At 41.4% G+C, this 26528-nt stretch overlaps 1 protein-coding gene across 14 annotated transcripts in view; it reads left to right on the forward strand.

Annotated features, from left to right (window-relative positions):
- Positions 1 to 4483, forward strand: part of NRXN3 (neurexin 3) — a 943812-nt gene extending 939329 nt beyond the window's left edge. For 9 of the 14 annotated variants that reach the window (XM_052693470.1, XM_052693471.1, XM_052693477.1 and 6 more), the window contains 2 exons: positions 1524 to 2149; positions 2600 to 4483. In XM_052693470.1, coding sequence (XP_052549430.1) covers positions 1524 to 1825 — 302 coding nt within the window. In that variant the 3' untranslated portion in view covers positions 1826 to 2149; positions 2600 to 4483. Of the gene's footprint in view, positions 1 to 899; positions 2150 to 2599 lie in introns of all 14 variants that reach the window. The other 5 variants (XM_052693468.1, XM_052693469.1, XM_052693475.1 and 2 more) reach the window with 2 other exon arrangements.
- Positions 4484 to 26528: the final 22045 nt, after the last annotated feature.

Consider the following 26528-nt stretch of genomic DNA (forward strand, 5'->3'; position numbering starts at 1 on the left):
GTTGTGCAGATTCAAGCACAATTAATTTGGGTCATCCAAGCGCTTATTTAGTTGCATCATCAATCACAATTATTTATTTTCTTAACTTTTAATCGAATTATACTAAAAGGATATAAAGAAGAACAAAAGCTCAAGATGATATTGACATTAGTAGCCCAAGAAGACAAAAGGCAAGGGACATGTCTAATGTAGAACAAAAAGGTAAGATTAAAAAGATTAAAAAGAAATGAACAAGCTTTGAGTAGAGCTCTGTATCTTCATGGACCCTAGTAAGTACCTGGTTCTTATGCCATATCTATCTTTCATGAATGTTCTCACAATTTAAAAGCCAGGCAACAATCAAGAAGAAACGGATGAATGGGAAAGGCCTTAGGGAAAGGCCTTAGAAAATACTACAGAGGGAAAACACACTTGAGTATCAGAGAAGAAATACCAGTGCTTTCTTAAATGAAAAGAACCAGAGGAGGAAAAACCGTTAAGATGAACAGTAAAATCCCCCTGAGGACATAGCTGTACTGGTGGTCTGAAATAGTTCATTTTAACAGTCTTGTAACCAGTTGCTCAAGAAATACCATGCCAAAAACTGATGCCCAGAGAGTCACTTGAGAGTATCTTCAAAAGCAAAAATTTGAGTCCCCAAAAATTTGTAGTGTTTCACTCCACAAACCTAGCATAGGCTAGGGTAAAAGAAAATGGAACACACGATTGATCAATGCCAGAAGCAGAGTGGGATACAAGAATCAAAGAAACCCCCCGTAGTGTAGCTGGGCAGGAAATCTGATCCCTGACACTTATTCATAATGCCCATATCCTTGTACCGCCCTTTCGAGACTTGAAAATGGTGTCTTGTATCAGTAATGTGTACTAATCTTCTTTTTTTCTTCTCTTTTCCATCCCAGGAGGTGAATTAGTTATTCCTCTACTTGTAGAAGACCCTTTAGATATCCCTCCTATTGCTACTCGTGCACCTTTCATTACACTTCCCCCTACCTTTCGCCCCCTCCTCACCATTATTGAGACCACCAAAGATTCCCTGTCCATGACCTCTGAGGCGGGGTTACCTTGCTTGTCGGACCAAGGCAGCGATGGTTGTGATGATGATGGCTTGGTGATATCTGGGTATGGCTCAGGGGAAACCTTTGACTCTAACCTACCCCCTACTGATGATGAAGATTTTTACACCACCTTCTCCTTGGTAACAGATAAGAGTCTTTCCACTTCAATCTTCGAAGGTGGCTACAAAGCACACGCACCCAAGTGGGAATCCAAGGACTTTAGACCTAACAAAGTCTCCGAAACTGGTAGGACTACTACCACGTCTTTGTCCCCTGAGCTGATCCGCTCCACAGCTTCGTCCTCGACTGGGATGGTACCCAAATTGCCAGCCGGCAAAATGAATAACCGTGAGCTCAAACCCCAGCCTGACATAGTCTTGCTTCCGTTGCCCACTGCCTATGAGCTAGACAGCACAAAGCTGAAGAGCCCGCTAATCACTTCCCCCATGTTCCGTAATGTGCCCACAGCAAACCCCACGGAGCCAGGAATCAGACGGGTTCCGGGGGCCTCAGAGGTGGTCCGCGAGTCGAGCAGCACAACGGGGATGGTCGTCGGCATTGTGGCTGCTGCCGCCCTCTGCATCCTCATCCTCCTGTACGCCATGTACAAGTACAGGAACAGGGACGAGGGGTCCTATCAGGTGGACGAGACGCGAAACTACATCAGCAACTCAGCCCAGAGCAACGGCACGCTCATGAAGGAGAAGCAGCAGAGCTCAAAGAGTGGCCACAAGAAACAGAAAAACAAGGACAAAGAGTATTATGTGTAAAAAAGAATACTTATTTATATATAAATATATAAATACTTAATGAGATTTAACTATCAGAATCATTGCAGTGAACGAGATTAGGAGATATCGTTTGTGGGAAAAAGTATTGGGAAAAAAAAATATCAGCAGTGACTGTTAATGTCTCAGTCATCACTTGGAGTCAGCAAACTCTGCCCTAATGTATTATAAAGCACACTTAGCGTTCTGGAGATGGCGCATACAGCTCTGCCCTGTTAGTGAACTTGGACGTCTCCAAATCTCCTCCTCCGCTGAACTTTCTGCAAAAGTAGAAGACTTCATGGCTTACTTGTTTCATATCTCCAAGTGAGTCTTTAACAATGTTCGTGATTCCTGACTGTATCAATAATTTTGCAGTTTAGTTATTTAAAAAAAAAAAAAAAAAAAAAAAGAAAGAAAGAAAAAGAAAAAAATGCAAACATTATTAAACAACAAAAAAAATATCTAACAAACTGATCTGGCTGTGTCCAGCACACCTAATTTTTTTGAGATTGGAGGAGGGGAATAAATGATTTTGGAGATTGTTGGATTTTGATTTGGTTTGGTTTCTTGGGTTGTTTTATTTTTGATTTTGTTTACTTTTGGGTGTGGGAGGAAAGGGTTGAGAGGAATGTTGTGGGGGTGGGGAGCATGATATGTGTTGAGAAGAAATCTCAGAAAAAAAATCCATAATAAATAAAGAGAGACTATTGCCATATATGAACTCAAAAGCTACTCATGGTGTTTACTCTGCATATCTGGTTGTGTTGTCTCTAGAAACCGTCGTCTTGCAGTAAGTTATTTGCTAACAATGCAGTGAAAGTATGTGATGGGTGCTGATGAAGAAAATTATGGAGAGCTGGTCCCCTTGGATCTGCCACCAGGATTTGCAAATGAACTGAAGAATAGATGGGTTTGGATCTGTTCTGATCAGAATCATTGGAATTATTTGAGAATATTGCTTAGTATGTGATAGCACAGCCAAACTATTGTTAAAAGGATTTGAAGATTCAAAAAAAAGGATGCTTAAGAAACGGTTAGTCATTCTGAGCTAAATATACCATGCAAAAATAAAGGAGCCTTCCTCCAGGTTCTAGTTCTGTGACTGACTGCAATGCATGCAAAAAAAATAAAAAATCAGTTTAATAAAGAGATCAGAAAGACACCACTGGAGTTCAACTTGTGATAAGACCCATAAAATGTATGAAAAGTTAACCACTTGTAAAAGAATGCAAAAATGTATTATTTTTTTTTTTTTTGACACAAAACTGTTTTTTCATATGTACTACTTTAATTTTGTAGCTTGACATTTCAGATCATGTCTTTCCATTTGCCCTATTCTCTCTTTTCCTTCTCTTTTATATAAAAGAAAATAAAGCTGCTGTGACACACAAAATAATAAAGAAAAAGGAATTTAATAATATTATATATATATACACACAGATATATTTATCATGGTATGTTTGATGGGACGACTGGAACAGAAGTTCTGTTATGGTCTTAATGTGGAATAAGAATGTTCTTGAAGAACAGAGTAAAAAGAAACAGAAAACAAAAGCAAACCGTAAGATGTGAAGAAAGCGTGTGTTTTAGCTTTGTCACAGTTACCTGTGTCAAGAAAAAATACCTGAAAGTTTGTTTACATATTTTACTACTATTTTTTTTGCTAGTATAATTTCTATATGAATACCCTGAAGGTGTATATACTGTTTTATGGTTAAATTGGGAATGTCTTTTGTTTTTAACTGATTTAATTTGGTTGTTTGGTTCCTACATTTTCCCAGTTACTGTGAAAAGGATTACTTACTGTATAGAAAATAGCCAGGTGGTTTGATGGCCATGCCTGTCACATACAAAAAGAAAAAAAAAAAAAAAAAAGAGCAAATGAGGGAGAAAGAGAGAAAACCAACAAAAAACAAGATGGATTGAGAACTCTGAAATATCAGAAATGTACACTTTTTCTGTATACAGATGAAAACTAATCAGCTGTTTAGGTTTAGAAATCTACTCTTGCTGGTGTTCATAAGTCGCATGAATATTTGACTTTGAAGAAGTGTCATCAAATACACACACGCACATGGGAACTTAAATTCAAAGAAACAGCCTTCTCAAACACTTAGAGAAGCCGCTTTCATGTTAACAAATACTTTCAGTGTGTATGTGTGCGTGGTGCGTGTGCGTGAGAGGTTGAGCCTTTTTTTCCTTTTTTATTTTTTATACTAAAAAGAAAAAAAAGACAGGTTTTAAAAAGGTATGAAAGCACGATTTTAGATGATTTAACTGGCCAAAACTATATAGAGTTGATTATATCTTGATGTCTGTAAAAGATTGCTGTTCTTGGAGTCTTGGAGTCTTGTGAAATGATTTCCTTTCTTCCTTTCCTTTTTGCTTTCCTTTTTTAAGTTAAGAGGAAAAAAAACAATTACACTTTCCTTTTTTTGTGTAAGTTTCTATTGGACATTTTTGGGGAACATGTGCATTCCTGTATGTGGGCTTCTACCATATCCCTGTTGCTTTATGAACAATCTTAAGAATTTTTCTTTGAGTTATTGTGATGTTATTGCTTTTTTCACCGTTCTTTTTCTTCCTTTTTGATTCTTTTTCTTTTCTTATTTGCATTTTGTTTAAAGATACGCTTAGCAATAAAATGTTCTTCCCAAAGCCCTGGATGTTGCTGGGTTTTTATTTCCAAAAGACTTATGGGAAATTCCAACCCTTTAAATAGGAAAAGCATTCTCTAATGCAAGTATCCCACGAGTGTCTCATCAATAGATTACAAAATCATGCTTGTTATTCTTTCTTTAATCCAATGAATCTTAATTCTTTCCTTTACAAGGCATAAATTCAACTTGGGAATAGATTCTACTTCATACCACTCCCAGTCATCACTAAAAGAGTAGTTTTAGAGCAGATCTTATTTCCTCTTTTTTTTTTTTTTTTGTTCTTGTTCTAACATTTGCATGGGCGAGAATATTCATACACATACATTTTTCATTCAGCTACATTCAGTTTCTTTTGTGAATCATATTCAAACATCTTACAGATCCCTCACAAGGCTCTAAACCAGAAGTTCCTGTTTAAACTTCTCTCCATATTTGTCCCTCTCCTAAAATCATAACATTCATTGGTGATGAGTGGTACCTAATATTTGCAGTACTGTAACAGTCGCTTGGCATGAGGAAGATCTAGGTGATAATGTAACTACGATATCTTCTCAAATGTTCTGAAAAAAAAAAAATTATATTTTTGTCTCAATGTTTTTCTTAAACCTGTTATACTTCACACAACATTATGAAATGTTACGTGAAGGAATTTCAGCCTGAAGTACTTTAGCCCTGTTGCTACAGCCGCTCCTTTTGATTTTCTCTGTAATGTAATGAACATTTTATCACTTGGGCTAAATGAAAGTCTCAGAAATGAGGCTTTATTTTTACATAAAAGGTGTATGCTTATTGTGTAGTTTTGGCTGATCACAAAATCTTAGAATTTTTGAGGATAAAAGGGACAATCTAAGTCAGCTTTGGAGACCCCAGGGACCATGTCCAGTCATGCTTTGAATACTCCCACAGACTCCAGAACCAATTTTAGCCATCAGTTTGGTGTCTGACAGCCCTCACAGTAAGCAAGCTTTTTTGTTGTGTTCAGATGAGATATTTTCTGTATGCACACCCATTTCTTCTTATTCTTTTTCTGGGCACCACAGAAAAGAGCCTGATTAAGCCTTCTTTCTATGTGCAATTTATATACTATTCATATAGGTCCCCTCCCTGAATATTCTCTCCTTCAGGCTGAGCAGCTCTATAGATCTCTCCTTGTACAGCAGATGCTCCAATTCCTTATCCATCTTTTTGGCCCTTTGCTGGACTTGCTCCAGTTTCTGGAAAATCTGGAGTAGACAATTACCATACCATGATCTCTCAGCTAGAGATATAGCTCTTTTTTCAAGAACCAAGGCTTGGTAGTTGCTTCTCTCATCATTTCCCTACAGGTAAGCAACACCTTACTTTTTTAAGATCCCTGCATGAGATACTTAGTGTACTCTTCATGAAACTGTTCTGTTTTCTGCAGAGCCTCTTAAGGCCAAATGCTAAAACACTTCATGAAGATTTGAGCACAGAAACACTCAATTCTTCCTAGTTCCAGTGTTACAGGAAAGGAGTAATGAGGAGCATCTTCATAGCTGGTTTGTTTTTCAGGTGCTTCTGTTCCTGCCTCCACACTGAGAGGGAAGGGCACAGATACTACTCTTCTCTACAGTTGTGGCTGGCTGGCTTACTTTGTTCCAAGACATAAGAAAATATTCTTCAGAGAGTCTAATCATAATAATTAAAAAAAAAAAAAAAAAAAGATCTCTGCTCCCAAATTCAGTCACTGAGTGTTGCTGACTCCCAGCAAAGGCAAAGACACATGAATTATAATCAATGGACATGATTTGACACTTAAAGTTAAAGCTCTGCATTTTGTTTGTTTGTTTAATTAAACACTTTTTAAAACTATCAGCACAGAGAGAACTTCCAGTATCACAGACTTGTCATATTTCCTGTATGTACAGATAGATAGAATCATTAAGGTTGGAAAAGACCACTAAGATCATCTAATCCAATCACTGAAGCACCCACCAATGGTGCTGGCTATATCATATCTTTAAGTGCCACATCCACATTTCTTGAAAACCTCTAGGGATAGAGGCACCACCACCTCCCTCTGCAGCCTTTTGTGTATAGCTGTTCCTATTCTATGACGCCAAATCTCTAGCTGCTAAGGTTGGTATAGTCCAGAGAAGACTTCACATCAGAACAAACTCCTGCCTCACATTCAAGCTGAGGCAATGAGAAGGAAAGGCTTCCAGCTTTCAGCATCACACAGCCTCCTGGGGCGACCAGAAACTCTAAGAGAAGACTATTGCCTGGATGGGTTCTGAGATGAAATTTGCCGTGACTGCAATGAAGTAATTCCAACAAGAGCTATCATTATAAATGTAGAAGGTTGGAGCAGGAAGTCTTGCCTTACAAACTCTTACTGGAAAACTTTCACTGATGAGGAGCATCAACATCTGTTGGGCCATTTAAGAAACAAAATTAAAACTTACCTAATTTCACAGAACACTACATCATGATGTTTCATCTCACTCTAGTTTTTCCTCAGATCATGCACACTGCATACTGTTTTCTGTCTCCAAATGTTTCTGATAACCTGTATTCTCTCAAGGGCCTGTTCACATCATGTTTCACTGACCTATACATATGATGCCATTCAAACAAATTTTCAGTAAACATTTTAGTCTACAGGGATTTAATGTTCATGGACTATTCACATGGATAACATGAGAGAGGACCAGAGCATGCACACACAAGAGTGTGTTGAACTGCATACGCCTGAAAAAGGGGTTAAAGGCATTTAAGTGGATAATTCTTACTGAAAACAGGGAAAATCAGCTACACAAATACCTGTAAAAACTGAGGTCATTTCACTATAATGGTCAGATAATGTCAAACAACTAGTGTTAATTGCTTGGGCTTGTTTGAAATAATATAGGCAAGTGGTGGAGAAGATCTCTGTAAACATATGGTTTACTGTATTACTTCCCACTAAAGCAGGAGACAAATTCAGAGGCCTGCTATAACTCTCCTGAACAGAAGTCCACTTCAACACACAAGCAAAGAACTGTCTGAGCATGAGTTATGTGCTTGAATTCATTTGAAACTGTGTGATTCCAAACTCCGTACAAAACCAACAGAAACACAAACCCCTACTCCTGCCACCAAGCACAAACTCAAGTCATTCAAAATTTTCATCTGTCACTCCATTAATCTCTTGTCTTATCTGTTCACAGAAGACAACCAGACTATGTTGAGCAACCTCAACATAGAACAGCTGGGAAAAACTAAACATGCTTTTTTCAGTGATTTGTAAGCTAGGCACTATGTCTAACAACTTCAGCTGGAGCACACCAAAAATTAAACTCACTGGGAAAGATATTTAATATAATATCAATATATTTATTAATCCTGCCAAAGACTTAGGTACAGTAGGAAAAAATACTTGGATTTCAAGAGTAGTTACATAAAATGTTAAAATACTGGATAACAAAATGAGACTGATTCACATAATGAAATCAACAACAGAAATGGGAGAAATGAAGGTTCTGAAAATCATCAGACATAATTATATCCAAATGATTTCCTCAGTTCAGATAGTACTTCACAGTTCTCAGTCTTACAGTTTGGCAGAGTAATTTGCAGCAAAAATAAGCAAGTGGTAGTAACAAGAAATCTTTAGTAGAGGGATAGAAAGTGGGAAGATAATTCACAAAGTAAGATGAACTCTTCTGAGGAACAATTTCCAAAAGCTATTTGTAAGAGTAAATAGAAAGGTAGAAAAAGCACCCACATGTAGCATGCAGTCAGGCACCTACTAAAGCAGTAGGTGAAGACTGGGATTTTGGTTTCATAGAATGGCTTGGGTTGGAAGGGACATCAGTGATCAGCTAGTTCCAACCACCCCACTGTATGCAGAATTACCACCCACTGAATCACGCACTAGATCAAGTTGCCCATAGCCACATCCATCCTGGCCTTGAAGTCCCCAAGGATGGGAAATCCAGAGCTTCTCTGGGTAACTTCTTCCAGTGCCTCACCATCCTATGAGTAAATAATTTTCCCCTAGTATCTATCTAAGTCTTCCCTCTTAGTTCAAAACCATCCCCCTAGTCACTATCCCACTGTGTAAAAAGTCAGTTTCCCTCTTGATCGTAAGTATTGGAAGGCCATAACAAGGTCTTTTCAAAGCCTTCTCTTTTCCAGGCTGAACAAACCCAGCTCCCTCAGCCTGTCTTCATAGGAGAAGCATTCCAGTCCTCTGATCATCTTCATGGCCCTTCTCTGGACCCACACCAACAGTTCCATGACTTTTTTTTATGCTGGGGGCCCTGAACCTGGATGCAGTACTCCAGATGGGGCACCACAAGGGTAGAGCATAGGAGGACAGCCTCCTATGGAGGACCTCCCTCTCATTGCTGGCCATCCCTCTTTTGTTGCAACCCAGGATACAGTAGGCCTTCCAGACTGCACACTGCAGGCTTATTTTCCAAAGTAAGATATAGGAAGTGTCAGCAAAACTATTGTTTGTGTAATTCAAATCAAGCCCTCTTTGTCCATCTGCATTATAGACTAGACTTTACTTGCATCTTGCATTTGGGTTTTCACCCCAAATCCCAACCTCACCTAGGCATAAAGAACAAGACTCTTTCAGTAGGTGTATTTGCACTCTTTAAGTATTTGATCTTCAACACTTCTGCTGCATCATATAATGCTTAATGGTTTATTCAGTCTTGACTATTTCCAGATTCACAGACATTAATCTACATCCATAGTTACCTTGTGAGTTGTTCCCTGTATCTCCTCTGTATAAGGGTGGAAAATAAGATAGAAAGTCCTGCCTGGGGTTGTATCTGTAGTTGTAACAAGCTTAGCCCTCAAAGCTTCCAGACTCCTGCTCTCTTTACTCATGTTTCTAAAGTGCACTGTCTGGTGCTGCCAGAAGTAGAATACACCCAGTCCTGACATTAACTTTAGCTTCTCCAAACAAAGCTCTGGCTGTCAGTTTTCAAAGACTCAGAGCATATAAAAGAAACACAGGAATTTCTAAAAAGACAACAAGCCCTTTTTAAAATAAGAAAGAACCATTTTAGAATGGAAAGTATTGGGTTATCAACTGCTTATTAAAAGCCTACTGATTTTTATATATACACACCAGTAAAACCATATGTATGCGAATTCATTTGAATACCCAAATCAACTTCTATTCTACCAACATTCTCTATGGGCTGCAAATTCCTGCAGAAAATCACTGCCTCAATCTGTAATATTTTGCTATAAACAAGTTTTTAAACCAATTGTGATAACATCAATGACAACACAATATTATTACACATAACTATAGGAATTAAGACTATACATCATACTACAGTTCTTCAAATCCTGGGTCAGTGGAAGTTGAGGTTGATTATCATTCACAATCTGCACTGAAGCACATAGTGTTGCCAAGATTCCAGCTAACAAAGATCTTGTTATCTGGATAAATTGGGTTATAACTATTACAAGCACTCAAAACCTAATATTACTTCCTTTGAAGCTAATGGAAAAACTTTCCTTAAAGTAAACAGAGCACATTCTCATTCCACAATCCTTTGTTTTGTTTTTAAAACGCTGTGGACTTTTTTCACCCCATTTAACTCACAGTGTTCGCTAATTTTAAAAAACATTAGCCACACTGTGATCAGGAACAAAAAAAATCACAATGTTCTGCATTGTAAAGATTTATTCAGTAACAAGGAAAATTTTGGAGGGCAGTTTTTACTTCCTAAGACCTTGCTAACACTCTCTCTAGTAAACTGCCAAAAGCCTAGGATTCTCAGTTCACTTGACATTTCTGGTCCCCTCAAAAGGACTAACTTTTAGTGACCATAACGTCAAGATTTCTCCTAAAGATCTATAAATACATATAAAATTATTGCTTTTATAGCTGGTAACACCATGTATTATTACTTTCCCATTGACCTAGTGCCATTCTTCTCAAACAGGGGAACAAAATGAACTCTCTGGGTAAATGCAAACCCAGTCCATCAGCTAGGCCACTGCATTAAACATACTGGGCTACTGTAATTAATGTACACATATACATGGAAACTGCTGAATCACAGTCTGAACCTCTGATTGATCACTCGAGGTGAGCAATGAGTCAGCGCTGGGAGCACAGGTGAAAGCAATTCACCTGTGCTGCCGGAAGGGGTGAAGCCTGGCCCCACCTCTCCTAGACCCATTTAAGAGCTGACTACGAGAGGGGAAGGATCACTTTCTGGAGATCTCTCTTCTGGAATTTTACAGTGAGCTCAGGATAAGGGTAAGTACTCTATCTATTCTTTCTTTGGTGTAATAACCTGCTTAGCTAAGCTATCTTGTTTATTTTGTAATTGTAACAGCTGTATATTCATTGATTATACACTTGGTGAGCCAGGCAGGCTAAGTATACTAGAATTAACTTTGTGTCCTTTCTATAGGATTTCTACAAATAGGTCGAGGGAGGGGGGAACACTACCCCCCTAGATAGAATGATTCCAGGGCAATTCCTAGGATTTGTGGGATCTTCCTATTATGAACTAGCAGTTACCATTGAAAAGTGAGGGCCCCCTACATGTTATGGGAAATATCTCCCCATATCTCATGGCAGATTACTTTCAGGGGCTTAACAAAGATATACTAATCACAAAAGAAAGACTGTTAGCTGCCTCCGCAGTGGCATGGCCACTATTAGCTGCTTTAAATCATGCTGAAGTGAGGAATAATGATTTAGAAAATGAAAGCCAACTTTCAATAGACTATAACGATAAGTTAGAGCAAGAACTTGGCATATTAATGGGGAAGAAGCTAATTCTGCATCTTCCAATAGGTCGAGTTCATAACATTTCAATAGACAATGACCAGACTCTGAATCAACAGACTTGATTGGGAAAATAAAAGTTCTAAATTAGATTTCAAATCTCTGATTTTGACAGTACCACTAGAGGTCCATCCTGTTATAACTCAGAACACACAAAAAAGTACAGTATAGACCAGCAGGAGTGCTGCCTGATCAGTGGTCTCCCTGCCCAGACTCATTTGCATACAACAGCCTGGCCATATACAGCAATGGAATTGATGGATTTTTAACACAGTGATTTTGGCAGAAGCCTAGAGAAAGTGTGCCAGCCTGGTTATTAAGACTGTGGGATTCTGGGGCGGGAAGTGTTTTGGTGAATGGCTTGGAAAAATCCAAGTTGCCCATCGTGACTGTTCATCCTGCTCTCAGGCAGGTAATCAATATCTTAATGAAAACCATTCTATAGTAGAATGGTAAATGGCACCCTGCTGCTATTGCCGAATAAATCTGATATACCTCTATGTACAGGGATGTGGTCCTCCATGGAGGACCGTCAAAATTACACCTAGTTCGTGGATATAAGGGAAGCATTTTAAGAAGATGCATTTGGTGGCCCTGATATGGTCAAATTCTCAGCAGGGATGAGAGACTTAATTCTACAGCAAGCCTCCTCCCATTTGTATGGTAGTTTGGTCTCTTATTAAATTCCATGGTGGCCTCAGAAGCTGTAGTTCAGTAGGCTGCCCAGTTAGTGGCTGACTAGGAGGAACAGAATGTTCCTTGCCTGTGGACAAGGTGCAACGCTTGGACATTAGAAGAAGCCAAGGTTCTGCCAGTGATTAAAACCAAGAAGCCAGCTACTTGAGCTCCTCAATCAGGAGCCATAAGGTTTTCCTGAAAACCCACGTTTAATGATTTAACTTGGACTAGGGTCCAATTTGCTAAGATTGACTGCCAGCCCAGTCATCTCTTTCTCCAGCTTTGGAGACAACTAAAGGACAATCAAAAAATTTCAGAACTACCCTAAGAAGCCAAGGGTAAGAATTATAGAAAGAGTACCAATGACAACGTGGAACTTTTTTCCCAATAGAAAAAAGCCCACTCAGGTGTCTTAGGCTACAGTGCACAAGCCACCTGAAACAAAAGACTTGACTTTGGCTCAATTAATGGTGTGACGAGGTATGTTAGCCCCCCTAGGGCCTCCAGAAGGGACCGGAGGCCCTATATAGAGTTGACAATATTCTAGTCTCCGAAAAACATCCAGAGAGTTATGGCACTTGTCAATACTGGAGCAGAAACATCAATTATCTATGGAGATCTGACTAAATTTCATGGAGACAGAGTGATAATTGGTGGTTTTGGGAATAGACTATTCCAACCCAAACATGGTTGAAATTGGGGGTTGGCCGTCTCCCACCCTGGGAGTATAAGGTGACTATTGCCCCAGTCCAGGAATACATCTTGGGCATAGATAACTCTATGGGGTCTGGCTTGTGGGACTTTGACAGAGATGTATCTGGGCAGTGCAGGCGATATTAAGAGGCCATGTGAAACACGGGCCTATTTTCCTGCCCAAACCGCACTGGATTACTAATACAAGGCAGTACAGACTCCCAGGTGGGGAAGATGAAATATCAAGAATGGCACAAGAATTAGAAAAAGTAGGCATTACAAGACCTGCACAAGCCCATATAATTCCCCTATATGGTCAGTGTGAAAGTCAGATGGCACGTGGAGAATGACAGTGGATTATAGAGAATTAAATAAGGTCACGCCACCAATCTGTGTGGCCGTACCCAATATTGCCTCCCTAATGGACATGTTAAGTAGGGAGATAAAAACATATCACTGTGTCCTAGATTAGGAAATGCGTTCGTCAGTATCCCAGTTGCTGAGGAATCGCAAGATCAGTTTGCGTTTACATGGGGAAGGTAGGCAGTGGACCTTTCAGGTCCTGTCACAGGGGTACGTGCATTCACCAATGTATTGTCATAATCTAGTGGCACATGACCTGGCTAATTGGGAGAAAAAAAAAAAAAAAAAAAGTTACATCATTATATTGATGATCTCCTGTTGACATCCAACTCGCTGGAGCTGGTAGGACACGTGGCAGATTCATTAACTGCCTATCTACAACAGAGAGGATGGGCTGCAAATTCTCAAAAGGTGCAAAGTCCAGGCCTGTCCGTAAAATTCCTGGGGGTGGTTTAGTCAAGAAAGACCAAAGTGCTACCCAGTGCTGTCATAGATAAGGTTCAGGAGTTCCCAGTCCCTACAACATTGAAGCAGCTGCAAGAGTTTCTAGGCATATTGCGTCATTGGTGTTCCTTTATACCTCACTTGCACGGCTGCTAAGGCCACTGTATAGACTCTCAAAAAAGGGACAGCTATAGGACTGGGGGAAAACAGAACAGAATGCTTTCCAACAGGCAAAACTGGCAGTTAAAGAAGCCCAGGTATTGGGTATATTTGATCCTACCCTCCCAGCCAAGTTGGATGTTCATTGGCTTTGGTTGGGGCCTGTGACAATGCCAGCATTCTGTTCAGACCCCCCCCTTCGGTTTCTGGTCTCAGGTCTGGCACAGAGCAGAAGAAATACAGTATGATTGAAAAATAGTTATTGGCTGCCTACTTTGTGTTACAGGCAGTAGAGCTGATAACTCAAACGGCTGAAGTTTTAGTTAAGACCACTTTGCCAATTCAGGGGTGGGTGAAAGATCTGACCCACCTTCCTAAGACAGGGGTGGCCGAAGCACAAACTGTGGCATGATGGGTCGCCTACCTCAGCCAAATGAGATGTCTATCTTCATCACCACTGAAAGATGAACTTCAGAAGACCCTGAATATCTGTACAGTTAGTTGGCCTGTGCACTGGGGCTCACTCTTTGGATTGCGCAGAATGGACTATCCCTGGCTGGCCAATCTGGAGCAAGGACATGTGGTTAGACATGTGGAATACAGTTAAACACAGGACAGTACATGTCTACCATGTTTCTGATCTTCAGCCCCTATAGTCACTGGGAAATGATGAAGCTGATACAGTGGACCGAGTTCAATGGATTGAGAATTCACCATCTAAGAACATTGGCTGTTGGTTACATCAGTAGCTACGGCATGTGGGGAAAAAAGACAATGTGGGCAGCTGCTAAAGCATGAGGATTGCCCATACAGCCACCTGACATCGTCCAGACATGCTCTAAGATGAGACCGAGATTGTTGCCCGGAACAACAGCCCATCTTGTAGGGGGCACAGTCCTCTCCAGTGATGGCAGGTTGATTACATTGGGCCCTGTCCTCTTTCTGAGAGGGTGAGATATGCCCTGACCTGCATCCACACTGCAAGTGGGCTACTGCAGGCCTATCCACTATTGAAAGCAAACCAGGCATAAGCCATCAAGGCGCTCACTGAACTGATGTCTGCCTATGGGACACCTCAAGTGATCGAGATGTTGTAGGCGACTGCGAGGCACCCCCCCACGGGATGTGACCCTCTCCCTGCTCTGTGATTGATGTGTGGCACATGCCCTTAGGGGTGTAGATGAAGTACATAGGTTATTACACGTGAACTCTAGCTTATATAAACGCCATTTTGCTGTTCATCATATTGGTGTGTATGTGCAGTCATTTGGTCCTGGCCTGGTTTTAGGTCAGTACCGTAGGAGGCAATGCAACATTGGTGCCCCGTGTGAGGAACCAGTGAGGAACCCACTTGTGAGGATCCCCCTTGCATGAGAAGCCAACTTGCGTTAAAGTCTCCTGCGAGCCTGCGGAATTTCCAGTGCTGTAATGAGGTAATTACGGGTTGGCTCTAGAAGACTGTGGTGTTATGGTGTTTGCCTAAGGGCTTGCCTGCAGCAGCTGGCTGCTGTGGAAGTTTGAGGGTGGGGATAGCCTGTGGTTAATGGCAGGTTGCTCTCGAATCGGGACATCAGGGCTGTGCTGGTGATGGATCACGTTATTAAGTTGATCTTTCAGTTCTGTAAGGACTATTACAGCAAGAATGTTCCTTCTAAGAAGGACATTTCCGCTGTACTTATTTGCCTGGAAAAGGAGTGGAATCTTCCCTCCCCTCAGGACATTTTAGATCCTGATAAATGGGACCAGTTTACATCCACCCTTGTGCAGTGTGTGATAGAGGAGCAAAAAGTTGCAGAGCTTAAAATTTGGGGGTTGGTCCTTGGTGCTCTCCCAGCGGCGGGAAAAGAGGGAAGAATTCCTGAGGCTGCACGCATTATGATGGGTTTGGAATTTACTAATGCCATGAGAAGTGGCGTGGGAAGCGTACTTTCTTGCAGGTCCCCTGAGGAAGAGAACATGGCAAATATGTCTTCAACTATGGCGACTAACATCTCATCCGCACCTTCGGCACCCCTCTTCACTCCCCCCTCGGCTTCAGCTTCGCATAAACAAGTAGAAGAAGACTGCACTAAACTGTCCGCACTTTTATCATGCAACACCAGCCGAGTGCAGGAGTCCAAGGTCGTTGAAACTCCCCAGCTGTATCTGCGACAACCGCTGTATCCTTCTCTGTGTAATCTAACACCACCTGCGGGGGCAGGGGGAAAAGTGAGCTGGGATGGGACACTTGCTGTCTCCTCTCAGGAAGTGGAATGCAGTAACACCCAGGGGGGTGGGGACTGCGGGAAAGGCCTGGGTACGGATTGGGCAAAAGTTAGAGAGGCGGTAGGAAAAAAAAAAAAAAAGGAGAGAGAGAAAGGGAAGCGATGTAACTTACAGGCTTTCGGATGAAGAGCCAGCACTGTTCACCCTGATTGCGCCTGAAGGAGTAGATGGCGTGTGGGCAGCGCTGTCTGCTCAGGTTGCACCCGTAGGAGAAAGACGAGATAACAATAGTCTCCGGATCCACTCTCTGCCACTGCATTCAGACCCACTGATTCGATCCTCATATCCTTTTACAAGATTGAGTGCGCATGCAACCAATCAGAAGCCTCTACAACAGTCAGTGCATGATCAAAGGGAGATGGGTCTGAGGGGAGGGGTGCGGAGCCCGCAGCTTCCAGCTGTGACTGAAAAGGATAGTGAAAGGAGAGAGGTGAATTTGCATTTAGGAGTTAAGAGAGATGCATTAACAGATTGTGGGAAGTTTAGATCTAGCCTGATAGAGGAAGGAAGTGTACTGGAGATCTTCCTGGTAGTAGGGAACAGTAACAGAGGCCTGGAAGGGGTACCCCTCGATTTGAAAGGCATCACACACCTGATAGATTGTGTAGAGAAACAGAGGTTGAAATCACTCCTCGCTTTAAATGCATTAGAAGTCCTGACAGCATCAGGTCTTCTCTTTCCTCGTGATGCAACGAATCTGATGCGCATGGTTTTTAAACCAATCCAGTATACATTGTGGGCATCAGAATGGGTTCCCTTCAGGGACAGGTGGCCAGATTGAGGCCTGGAGAACAAGCAACAAGGATTTGCTTGTGAGAGCAATGCTCTCAAAGCTTGAGACATCTGCCTTGGTATTGAACAAATGTTTATCATTTGGAGGTACATTCCAACAGGTACCTGAGACAATGTTGGTATATATGGGGAAAGGTTATGTTTATATGAGGATCCTTTGTAATTTCATACTCATAGATAGTGCCACTGGAGCTATCAGCAATCGCTCTAATCAGTAATCTCTAATCTCTCTGTCTATATCTTTACCAGTATCGTAGGCTTTAATTATTTAGCATTGGTAACATCACATCAGTTATTGCGGGCACAGCATGCTTCACTGTCAGAACTGTGCATGATCTTCATGTGTTCTATTCCCTTGCTGACAGCTCATAATGTAGTTCAGGCATGTCCATATTGCAATTCTGCCCCAACTATTGGTGCAGGTGTTAACCGCTGTGGCTTAAAGCCATTACAAATCTGGCAGACGGATTTTACATTGGAACACCATATGGCCCCTCGCCCATGGCTTGCCGTTACTACAGACACAGCTTCTTCTATGATATCAGTCACTCAACATGCAAAGTGCAATTCAACCGCAGCACAGAGTCATTGGGCCGCTGCAATAGCCGCTATGGGTTGCCCAGCCAGATAAAAACAGCTAATGGGTCTTGCTTCATCTCAAAATCGACCCAGGAATGGCTAACAGCTTGGGGGATATCTCATTCCACAGGAATCCCTGGCAACTCTCAGGGACAAGCAATTGTAGAACATGCCAATCACCTCCTCAAGGAAAAGTTATGCGTCCTAGGTGAGGAGGAAGGGTATCAGAGTGTGATTCCTGTTAAAAGACAAGCAGAGATTCTATCTAAAGCCATTTACTCATTGAATCACTTCGAACGTGGAGATTGCAGAAGCCCTGTACAGAAACATTGGCAGCCCAAAGTTCTGAATGAAGGGCCTCCAGTAAAAATAAAAGCAGATAGTGGGGAATGGGAGGTGGGCTGGATGATTCTGGTATGGGGAAGAGGCTATGCAGCAGTAAAACATTGCGAGATGGGAAGAATAGTATGGATACCGTTGCAAAAATTTAAGCCAGACATCAGCAAGGAACTAACTGGAACATAAGTCTTCCCATTTACAGCACTGACTCCTGGGAAGGCCCAGACAACAGACAAGATCGGTGAAAGAACGAGAGAAGGAGTCACTCCTGAACAGCTTACCCATAAAAGAAAGGTAACTTGTACCAACTGCTAAAACACATCAGAGGCAGCGGACAGAAAGTCTTCATCGCTGTTCACCACAACACAAGAGAGAGGTACATCACGTCTTAGAGAGAGCAAAGAAGGACGGAGAACACCACTGATGGGAAGTGCTTTTTGGATGGTCCATCAATGCGATGGGAATGTTTAACTCTGTTTAATTCTACTCTATATTCAATTATAGTTGCATTAGGACTAACATTAATACGCTTAGTGCTTATAGTCATATTATGCATATAGGCATATAAGTATATAGTCATATTAGGTATATAGGTATATTACACATACATAGGTATAGTGTATGCTGAGACAAATGACTTGTATGGCAAATGCTAAGACGAATAAATCAGCATTGTCTAAGAATGCAATATATAGTTTTATGTAGAACTCATGTTTAAGACATTATTAATAGGTTAATAGGTTGTCATTAGGTTAATAGGTTATAGGGTTATTAGGGTAGGATTATTCTGTGAATCGTGATGTAATGGGGCAAGGCTTAACCGCGAAGACAATGGCGTGTATAGGCGCAATGCAGGGATTTCACGGTGTACACGGTTAGGGTCGTCTCGAGTTGTAGTAGACTTTCTTGAGCTTGGAGAGGGGGAGATGTTGTAGGCGACTGTGAGACCCCCCACGGGATGTGATGCGATAAGCCCTCTCTCTGCTCTAAGATTGATGTGGGGCACGTGCCCTTAGGGGCGTAGATGAAGCACATAGATGAAGCACATTATATAAGCTAGAGTTCACGTGTAATAAACGCCATTTTGCTGTTCATCATATTGGTGTGTACGTGCAGTCATTTGGTCCTGGCCTGGTGTTAGGTCAGTACCGTAGGAGGCAATGCAACATTGAGAGCAACCAAAGGACCCATTTTACTGATGCAATGATACAGTGCTGGGCAGAAGAAAATAACATTGAATGGCAATTCCACCCCCCATATAATCCCATGGGGGCAGGACTAATTGAATGTTATAATGGTATTCTTAAGGCTGCCCTGAAGACAGACTCCCAGTTCCTGCAGGGGCTGGACAAAAAGACTCTATGAAACCTTGCAGGACCTGAATGAAAGACCCTCAGATGGCAGAGCCAGTGCCATCAGAATGTTGAAGACAACATGGGCCACTCCACTTAGGATCCAAATTACAGGCACGGATCATCAGGTAAGACCCCAGATTGGTAATGAAAATAATATTCTGTTCCCTGCCCCTGTGAATTTAGATCCTGGCACCCATAGAGTAAAATGGCCTTGGAAGGTGCAGGTTGGACCTAAGTGGTATGGCCTACTTCCACCTTGGGGGAGATTATTGGAGGTGGGAGGCTCAGTACTCCCTTCAGTAATAGGTACATGACCTACTGGTATTGTGGTCAACACTTCAATCTTCATTGCTAAAGGGACCCCCATTATGTCCCTATGGCAGATCAGGGCACTCCCTTTGGTGCCTGATATTATTATGCAGCCACAGACATCTGGCCAGAAGGTGTGGTACAGGGGCTAGGATGTGCCCCAGTACAAGCCGAAGTGTTGACTCAGGATAGAAATACGGCCTGTATCGTGCCCTGTAGAGCAGACCTTCCCCCCTCGTGCCTCTGAAACATCTGTATTACTCCTCATGAGTCTTTGAGCCTTCAGGATCACTGGAAGGAATAAAATGTCATCAAAGCATTCCAGTGTTACTGTCAGATCACGTGCAACACCCAGGGATGGTCTACATGGGACTGATGGAATGTAGGACAGACCTGCACCTCACGACCACATGCCTCCAGTCACATTACTGAGCACTGGCCCATAAAATCATCACTCGTCTTGAATTGTAACAACATGTACCATGATGGAAATTGTGTAAGCGTCGCGATATAGCAGATCTCTGTATTAGGAAAAGCTTATACTTTAGTCAACCTGATCATTGGTTCATGCCATGAAGGGATGGAGTGTATAGGAACTGCAGAATCATGGGCCTGAACCTCTGATTGAACACCTGAGGTGAGCAATGAGTCAGCTCTGGGAGTACAGGTGAAGGCAATTCACCTGTGCTGCTGGAAGGGGTGGAGCCTGGTTCCACCTCTCCTAGACCCATTTAAGAGCTGGCTGCCAGTGGGGAAGGATCTCTTCTGGAGATCCACTCTGCTGGAGTTTCACAAGTGAGCCCAGAATATGGGTAAGCATCCTAGCTTTTCTGCTTTGGTGTAATAACTGTGTAGGCAAGCTCTCTGGTACATCTCATAACTACAACATCTGTACATTCATTGATAGTACAATGAGTAATTACTTCATTCTCTTTTCTCAAACACTTTTGAAATTCTTAAAATGGATTTTATCCCTTGTGCTTTGTATCCGTTCCTCATGTTTTATGTCATAAGCTGATTGAATTATGTGGATAAATCCTTTTCTAACAGCAGGCCTTACTTATCATAGAATCACAAGGTTGGAAACAACTATAAGATCATCTAGTCCAACCATCTCCTCATCACCATTGCCAACACAAGTGCTAACCCATATCGCGCAGCACATCATCCAGATGCCTCTTGAACACTGCCAGGGATGGCGACTCCACCACCTCCCTGGGCGGGCCATTCCAGTGCCTGACCACTCTCTGAAATAGTTCTCCTTCTGTCCAGTCTAAACCTCCTCTGATACAACTTGCGGCCATTCCCCAGTATCCTGCTTGTTGCCTGGGAGAAGAGGTCAAATCCCTCTTCACCACAACTTCCCTTCAGGAGGTTGTAGAGTACAATGAGGTCTCCCCTGAGCCTCCTCTTTTCCAGACTAAACAATCCCAGTTCCCTCAGCCTGTCCTCATAAGACTTGTGCTCCAGACTTCTGTTATCACTCCTTGACAAATTTGCAAACTGCAATCTGGAGCCTAATAACAAACTTGTCTCGTTCAGGTTTGTATTGTGTGAATTTCATGGGTAACATGAACATTTCTTGGTTAGAAAAATATACCTGCACTTTGTGTACATGGGTGACTTCAGTTTTTCTGAAGGGCTTACAGTCTCTTGATTATGTGTGGATGAGGAAGACTGTGACAGCAAAGTCACATTTAGAAAAAAAATTAATCAGTAAATTTGGCTTTTGGCTGAGGTTGGAGATGTTTACTTCAAAGCCTGAAAACAGTACCAGAGCACCTGGGTCCAGTTTCCTCATAAGGCACTACAGAGCGCTGCTCCTTCTGTGGGTTTGTTAGGTGTAATCAAATCAGACAGTCTTGCATGGAGCTGCTTGGGAATGCTGTTGTCCTCTTGAAAAAATGTTTATGCATCAAAACCTAGTGTAAAAGAAGCCTAGATGACAAATTCAAAGCTAAAGGAATAGATCTCTCCATCCTCACAGTGTTTGCTCATGGGAAAATAAGCAGTTCTTCTTACAGCTTCTGTTCTGCTATCTTATTATAGTAAATAAATAAGTAGTCAGAACACTGTTCCCGACTGGACTGGACCATGATATCTCGTGGTGGAAATTATCAGCTCTGAGTGTGTCTGTGCAGCTCAGGGCGGCACACTGCAGAGCTGGGCCGCAGGGGCTCCTGTTGCTAGGCAGAGTTGCTAGCCTCGTATACCCGGAAGTGCAGAGCCGGGGCCGGCGGCAAGGTGCTGTGTGCCCGCCCCTCAGCTGCATGGCCCACGATTGGGTCCCAGTTTCATCAGTGTGTGAAAGAGGTGTACGTTGTTTAAACCTGTGAATACTGATAAGCTGACAGGCTTAGCGGCCTTGACAGTGAGCTGTAAGCAGCGCATAGCTACCAGGATGTTGCCTGGTTCATCCTTTCACAAGTCCAATGCCTATATTTGGAAACAACCAAAAAACACCCCCCCCAACCTACCTCCCTTTCCCATTGTTAGATACATTGTCTTTGGTTGAGCTCTACATAATAAGATACAGACAAAAAATTCTATTAAAATTCCAGAGATGAATTTATTAACTACAGACCTGCTGAACTTGGTACCTTGACTGAATTCTGCTTGCTTACATTGTTTCCCTAATCACCTAGAGTACTTCACCTGCTAGACTTTTTTTTTTTCCCCCTTGCAGCAAACCATTAGGCATTATTAAAAAAAATAAAATAAAATAAAAATTAAAAAAAAAAAAAGCTTGCCTTACTTTGGAAGATGTTCAGAGTAAATACCTGTGTTTAAATCTGCTGTTGCATTGTGTCTGTGGGCCCTATGGTGTATCAGGACCTGATTTTTATCTTGGGTCATATTTGATTTGAATAGCTTGTTTTCCTAGCACCTGAAGTACATTGGAATTATTATTTACCTGATACCAACCATCTCAGGGTTAGTATGTTAAACAGACACGAGGCCTTGCTGTAGAGATGTTGGGGCAGATCTCTTCTTACTACCTGCAATGTGTATCCGCAGCCTTTTCCTTATCGTCTCCTTGAATTTAGGCTGAGACCAGGTATTCTGGGATTCACAGCACAAACTCTGCCTCCTGCTCCTCCAAGGGCATCAGTATTCCCCCTCTCTCTCAGTGTTTGTGAGGCTATTCGTGGAGTGCTGTGTGTGGTTCTAGGATCTTCAATACAAGAGATATGTGGAGCTATGGAGAAAAGCCCAGCAAAGGGCCCTGAAGGACTGGTTAACAAACTACAGAATCATTCCCAAGGTAGACAGAGCTGGAACTGTTCAGCCTGGAGAAGGCCCCAGGGGTTTCCAGCAATATGTACAAATATCTGCAGTGAGGATGTAGAGAGGACAGAGCCAGCTCTTTTTGGTGATGTCTAGTGATGAGACATGACAGGAGAGATAAACTGATGCTATTTTATCCTATTTGTTTTCAGGTAATGCTTATGATATTAGACTCTGTATTCAGTTGTGGCAGATTGTAGGCTGTCCCTATTAGGCTCACAAGAGGATAGATGGACAGTAAGAGGATAGATGGACAGTAAGAGGATAGATAATACTTATTGCGATACTAAGGCCAGCAAAGATGACTAAAGCTCATCTCTGTTTTAAAAGGAACTTCACTTGTTGACAAACAGTTAAAAACAAAAATGCCTAATTTTGTTTTGGAGAGGAGGGTTCTCCCCCAGACTTCTTGGTTAAAGGAACATGATTTTAGACAACAGACAACTTAAGGAAATTTTTTTCTACAAGTTCACATTTGGCATTCCTGCAGCATGTTCTAGTGCAAGACATCAGATTTCCTTCCTTCGAACTCTCAGCTACTTTTAACCATAAGATCATTTTGTCTCGAACTCATTTGTCACTATCCATGCCTGTTAAACCACCCTGTAGCAAAAATTTGGTGTTAATCTCTGGCAGCATGTGCTGAGATCTTAATGCTGACAAAGCTTTAAAGGGATAGCCCAACTACACTGCTGTAGCAAGATGTTTTTGGAGATTTATCTTGGATATGGAAAACAGGATAGGCCAGGAATTGAATCTAACGCATTTAATGAATGGAAAAGAATTTGTGATTGAGGGATGCACATACAGGGATGTAAGCATAGTTCTATATTTTAAGGTGAATGAGTAAACAGTCAGCACTATAATAAATCTCCAAGACATTTGATCCCAATAAACCATCTTAATCCTCAGGGCTATTCTGGCACTGAGAGATAACTGCACAGAAGCAGAAATGTTCTTAGCATAAAACCCATATCTATGTTTATTCTGCACATTAGAGTTTCAGACTCTTCTCTCTTCTTCCTCAACACTGATGTGTGCTTCATCTGCATTTTGCCAGCTCCTTACTTTGCTATTAAAAGCCTTTTAATTTGGATTTTTATTGTTGACAGCAAGGGCTAAGACAAAAAAATCTAAAGATAGAGTAAGGCTTGGGCTGAGGCTTCCCTAGTGGCATGCCCTCTGCTTCAATGATGATTCACTACGGGTAAGAGTTTTGGTTGTTTTTTTTTTAAATTAGCCATATATGTGAGCCTGTGCTGTGTGGGAGGATGTATTTCTACACGTCTGCACTTAAAATGCCTATGAGCTGAATGTTTTTGTGGCTATTGTCTCCTCGTTGCTGCACTGTCTTCTTTGTCTGCATTTCAGACAATGCACTATGGCTCAGAAATGCAGAGTCAGTAAAATGTTGAAACTTATTTAATTTGTTGTCCTGACTGAAGACTGAATCACACTTTAATGGTTGAGAGTGAGTGTATGTCCTATATCTAGAAATAGATAGCTGGTCTTCAGGTTGCATCACCATGTCATACTTGCATCCCTCAACCAAATCCTCAGCTAAGGAGGATCACTGACATACTGCAGCCCGCCTGCTGTTTAAAACAGAGCCGCATGCAAGGTGCTGTGATTTTTCCTTTTATTCTGATAGTCTTCAGCCCAGCATTTACCACTTTATTATTTCAGTCCTTGAGTCTAAGGACATTCCAGCCCAGCACAGAATATCTGATGGTGCTGGTCTGACCCTAGTACTCTTCTGGCCTAAACTGTGAGACAGAATTGAAACTGGGAGTACTACTTATAGTTCAGAAATCTCTTGAATAAATATGAAGACTGTTCCATTAAACTTGTTCATTGGTCAGTTTGTGAAATGTTCTTGGCTGGGTGGGAGAATGGCTATTACATACCAGGCTTTGGCTCAGCTCAGAATTATAAATTAAAGCCAATTTCTGCCCCCCCACAGGTGGACAGTAGGGTTGAGGTGTTGCCTAGAATGACTTTTTCCATCTATTTTTTTCTGAAGTTTCTTAGAAAAGACAGTTGTCTCTACTATTCAGCATGTCAAGCTGAAGTATTATGTCTAATGTATTCATCTTATATGTTGTATAATCAATGAATGTACAGATGTTACTATGAAATATAAGAGAGTTTGGCTAAGCAGTTTATTACACTAAAGAAAGAATAGATAATGCTTACCCTTGTCCTGGGCTCACTGTAAAACTCCAAAGGAGGGATCTCCAGAAGAGATCCTTCCCCACTGGCAGTCAGTCTTAAATGGGTTTAGGAGAAGTGGAGCCAGGCTCCATCCCTTCCAGCAGCACCAGTGAATTGCCTTCACCTGTGCTCCCAGGGCTGACTCACAGCTCACCTCAGGTGTTCAATCAGAGGTTCAGGCCATGATTCAGCAGTTCCCATACACTCATCTAATACATAGAAAAACAGCGGCATTTAAAAAAGAACAGGGGAAGTTGGGTCATGCATTCCTGCAGTTAGGTAACATCTGAAGCAGGTCTAGACCTGGATCCACAGATTTTGTTCATGTGCTTTCGTCCTAGATAGATGTCATACCCATTTTTTACTAACTTTCATTAAGTAGATGCAATTATTCCAAAATTAATACAAAGTAGGTGAACACAATTCAGAGGAGAGAACAGGTTTATAAGAAGAGCTGTTCACTGAATACACATATGCCTGTATTATTCCTGGACTGATCATCAAAAGAGCAACAATCTCATCTTTGCCCACTACATGACAGATCAATTATTGAGAAAAAGGATTCAGGAAATAATAAACAAGTCTAAAGAACTCCCAAGCTTTAGATAAATTCCTTATTAGCAAATAAATAAATAAATAAATAAAAAATTAAAAAAAAAAAAAAGAAAAAAATTAAAACTGATCTCAGTATTGTTTGACATGAATTATCCAGCCTACTTCAGAACTGTTTTGTTAGGAATAAGACATGCTGCAAATTCCAAGGTTCCCACCAGATTAACCTGCCACTTCAGTTCCTGTGATTTACCAGATGCCCATTGTTCTTCAAAGTGAGAATATGGCTGCAAGGAGCTGATTCATTGCAAAATAATGGCTCATGTCATACTCATCAAATTAACACTGTTCAGTACACCATTAGCTACTTGCAACCATTGTGTTAACTTATTTTAACATAAACTGATATCTTCTGCATCACTACAATCTGGGGGAACTTGGGGGTCATCAGTTGTCCTTGCATTTCTGCAGCCCTAAACTTCATGGGGAGTGCAGCACTGCCAGCAGGCTCACAAGAGTAGAGCATGGCAACACACCACCTCCTGCTGCTGCCCAGGCTGCAGCCAGCACCACAGGAAATTCAACTCAGCAAGTCACCCAAAACATCTCATTAATTAGATATCTTCCTTTACCTAGAAGGATAAAAACTATAAAAATCACTCTAACAGATGCTGCATGCTTTCAGATAAAACCTTTTTAGGCTGGTTAACATCACTTTTATAATATTACTGGGCCCTAAGATTTATTAAAGATTAGCACTACTAATGCCTCAGAAGGCATGAAATGATTAAATTATCATACAAAGCACTGTAGTTATGTACAGTGCAGAATAAAATAAATTGAACATTTTTATTTCAGCTAATAAATGTGGACGCAGGCAGAGAAATAACAGTGCAGAAATGTTTGTAACTTTTTTTTAAAAAGTTGCTCATTAATAAACTAATAAATTAAAACTTCTCACCCAGAAAAACCTTGCATTACTGCTATTAGCAACACTTATGAGCAACAAATCAAGGAGAGATGTGTAATTTCTTTTCTTTAGAAAACACTTTTTTGAACATTTGTCTGATTATACAATTTACACATGCATTTGTACACTATATCCACTGGTTTGACATTTCATATGCTCAATTTTAATCAACTGATTAAAGTATGTTGTTCTATCCACCAAGCGAAAATGGTTATATTTAACTTTTCAAAACACAAGCAGATTTCACTGATAGCATATGAAAACCTCT

Source organism: Tympanuchus pallidicinctus, unplaced genomic scaffold (assembly GCF_026119805.1).
Source record: "Tympanuchus pallidicinctus isolate F22 unplaced genomic scaffold, pur_lepc_1.0 scaffold3, whole genome shotgun sequence".
In the NCBI taxonomy this organism is placed as follows: Eukaryota; Metazoa; Chordata; class Aves; order Galliformes; family Phasianidae; genus Tympanuchus; species Tympanuchus pallidicinctus.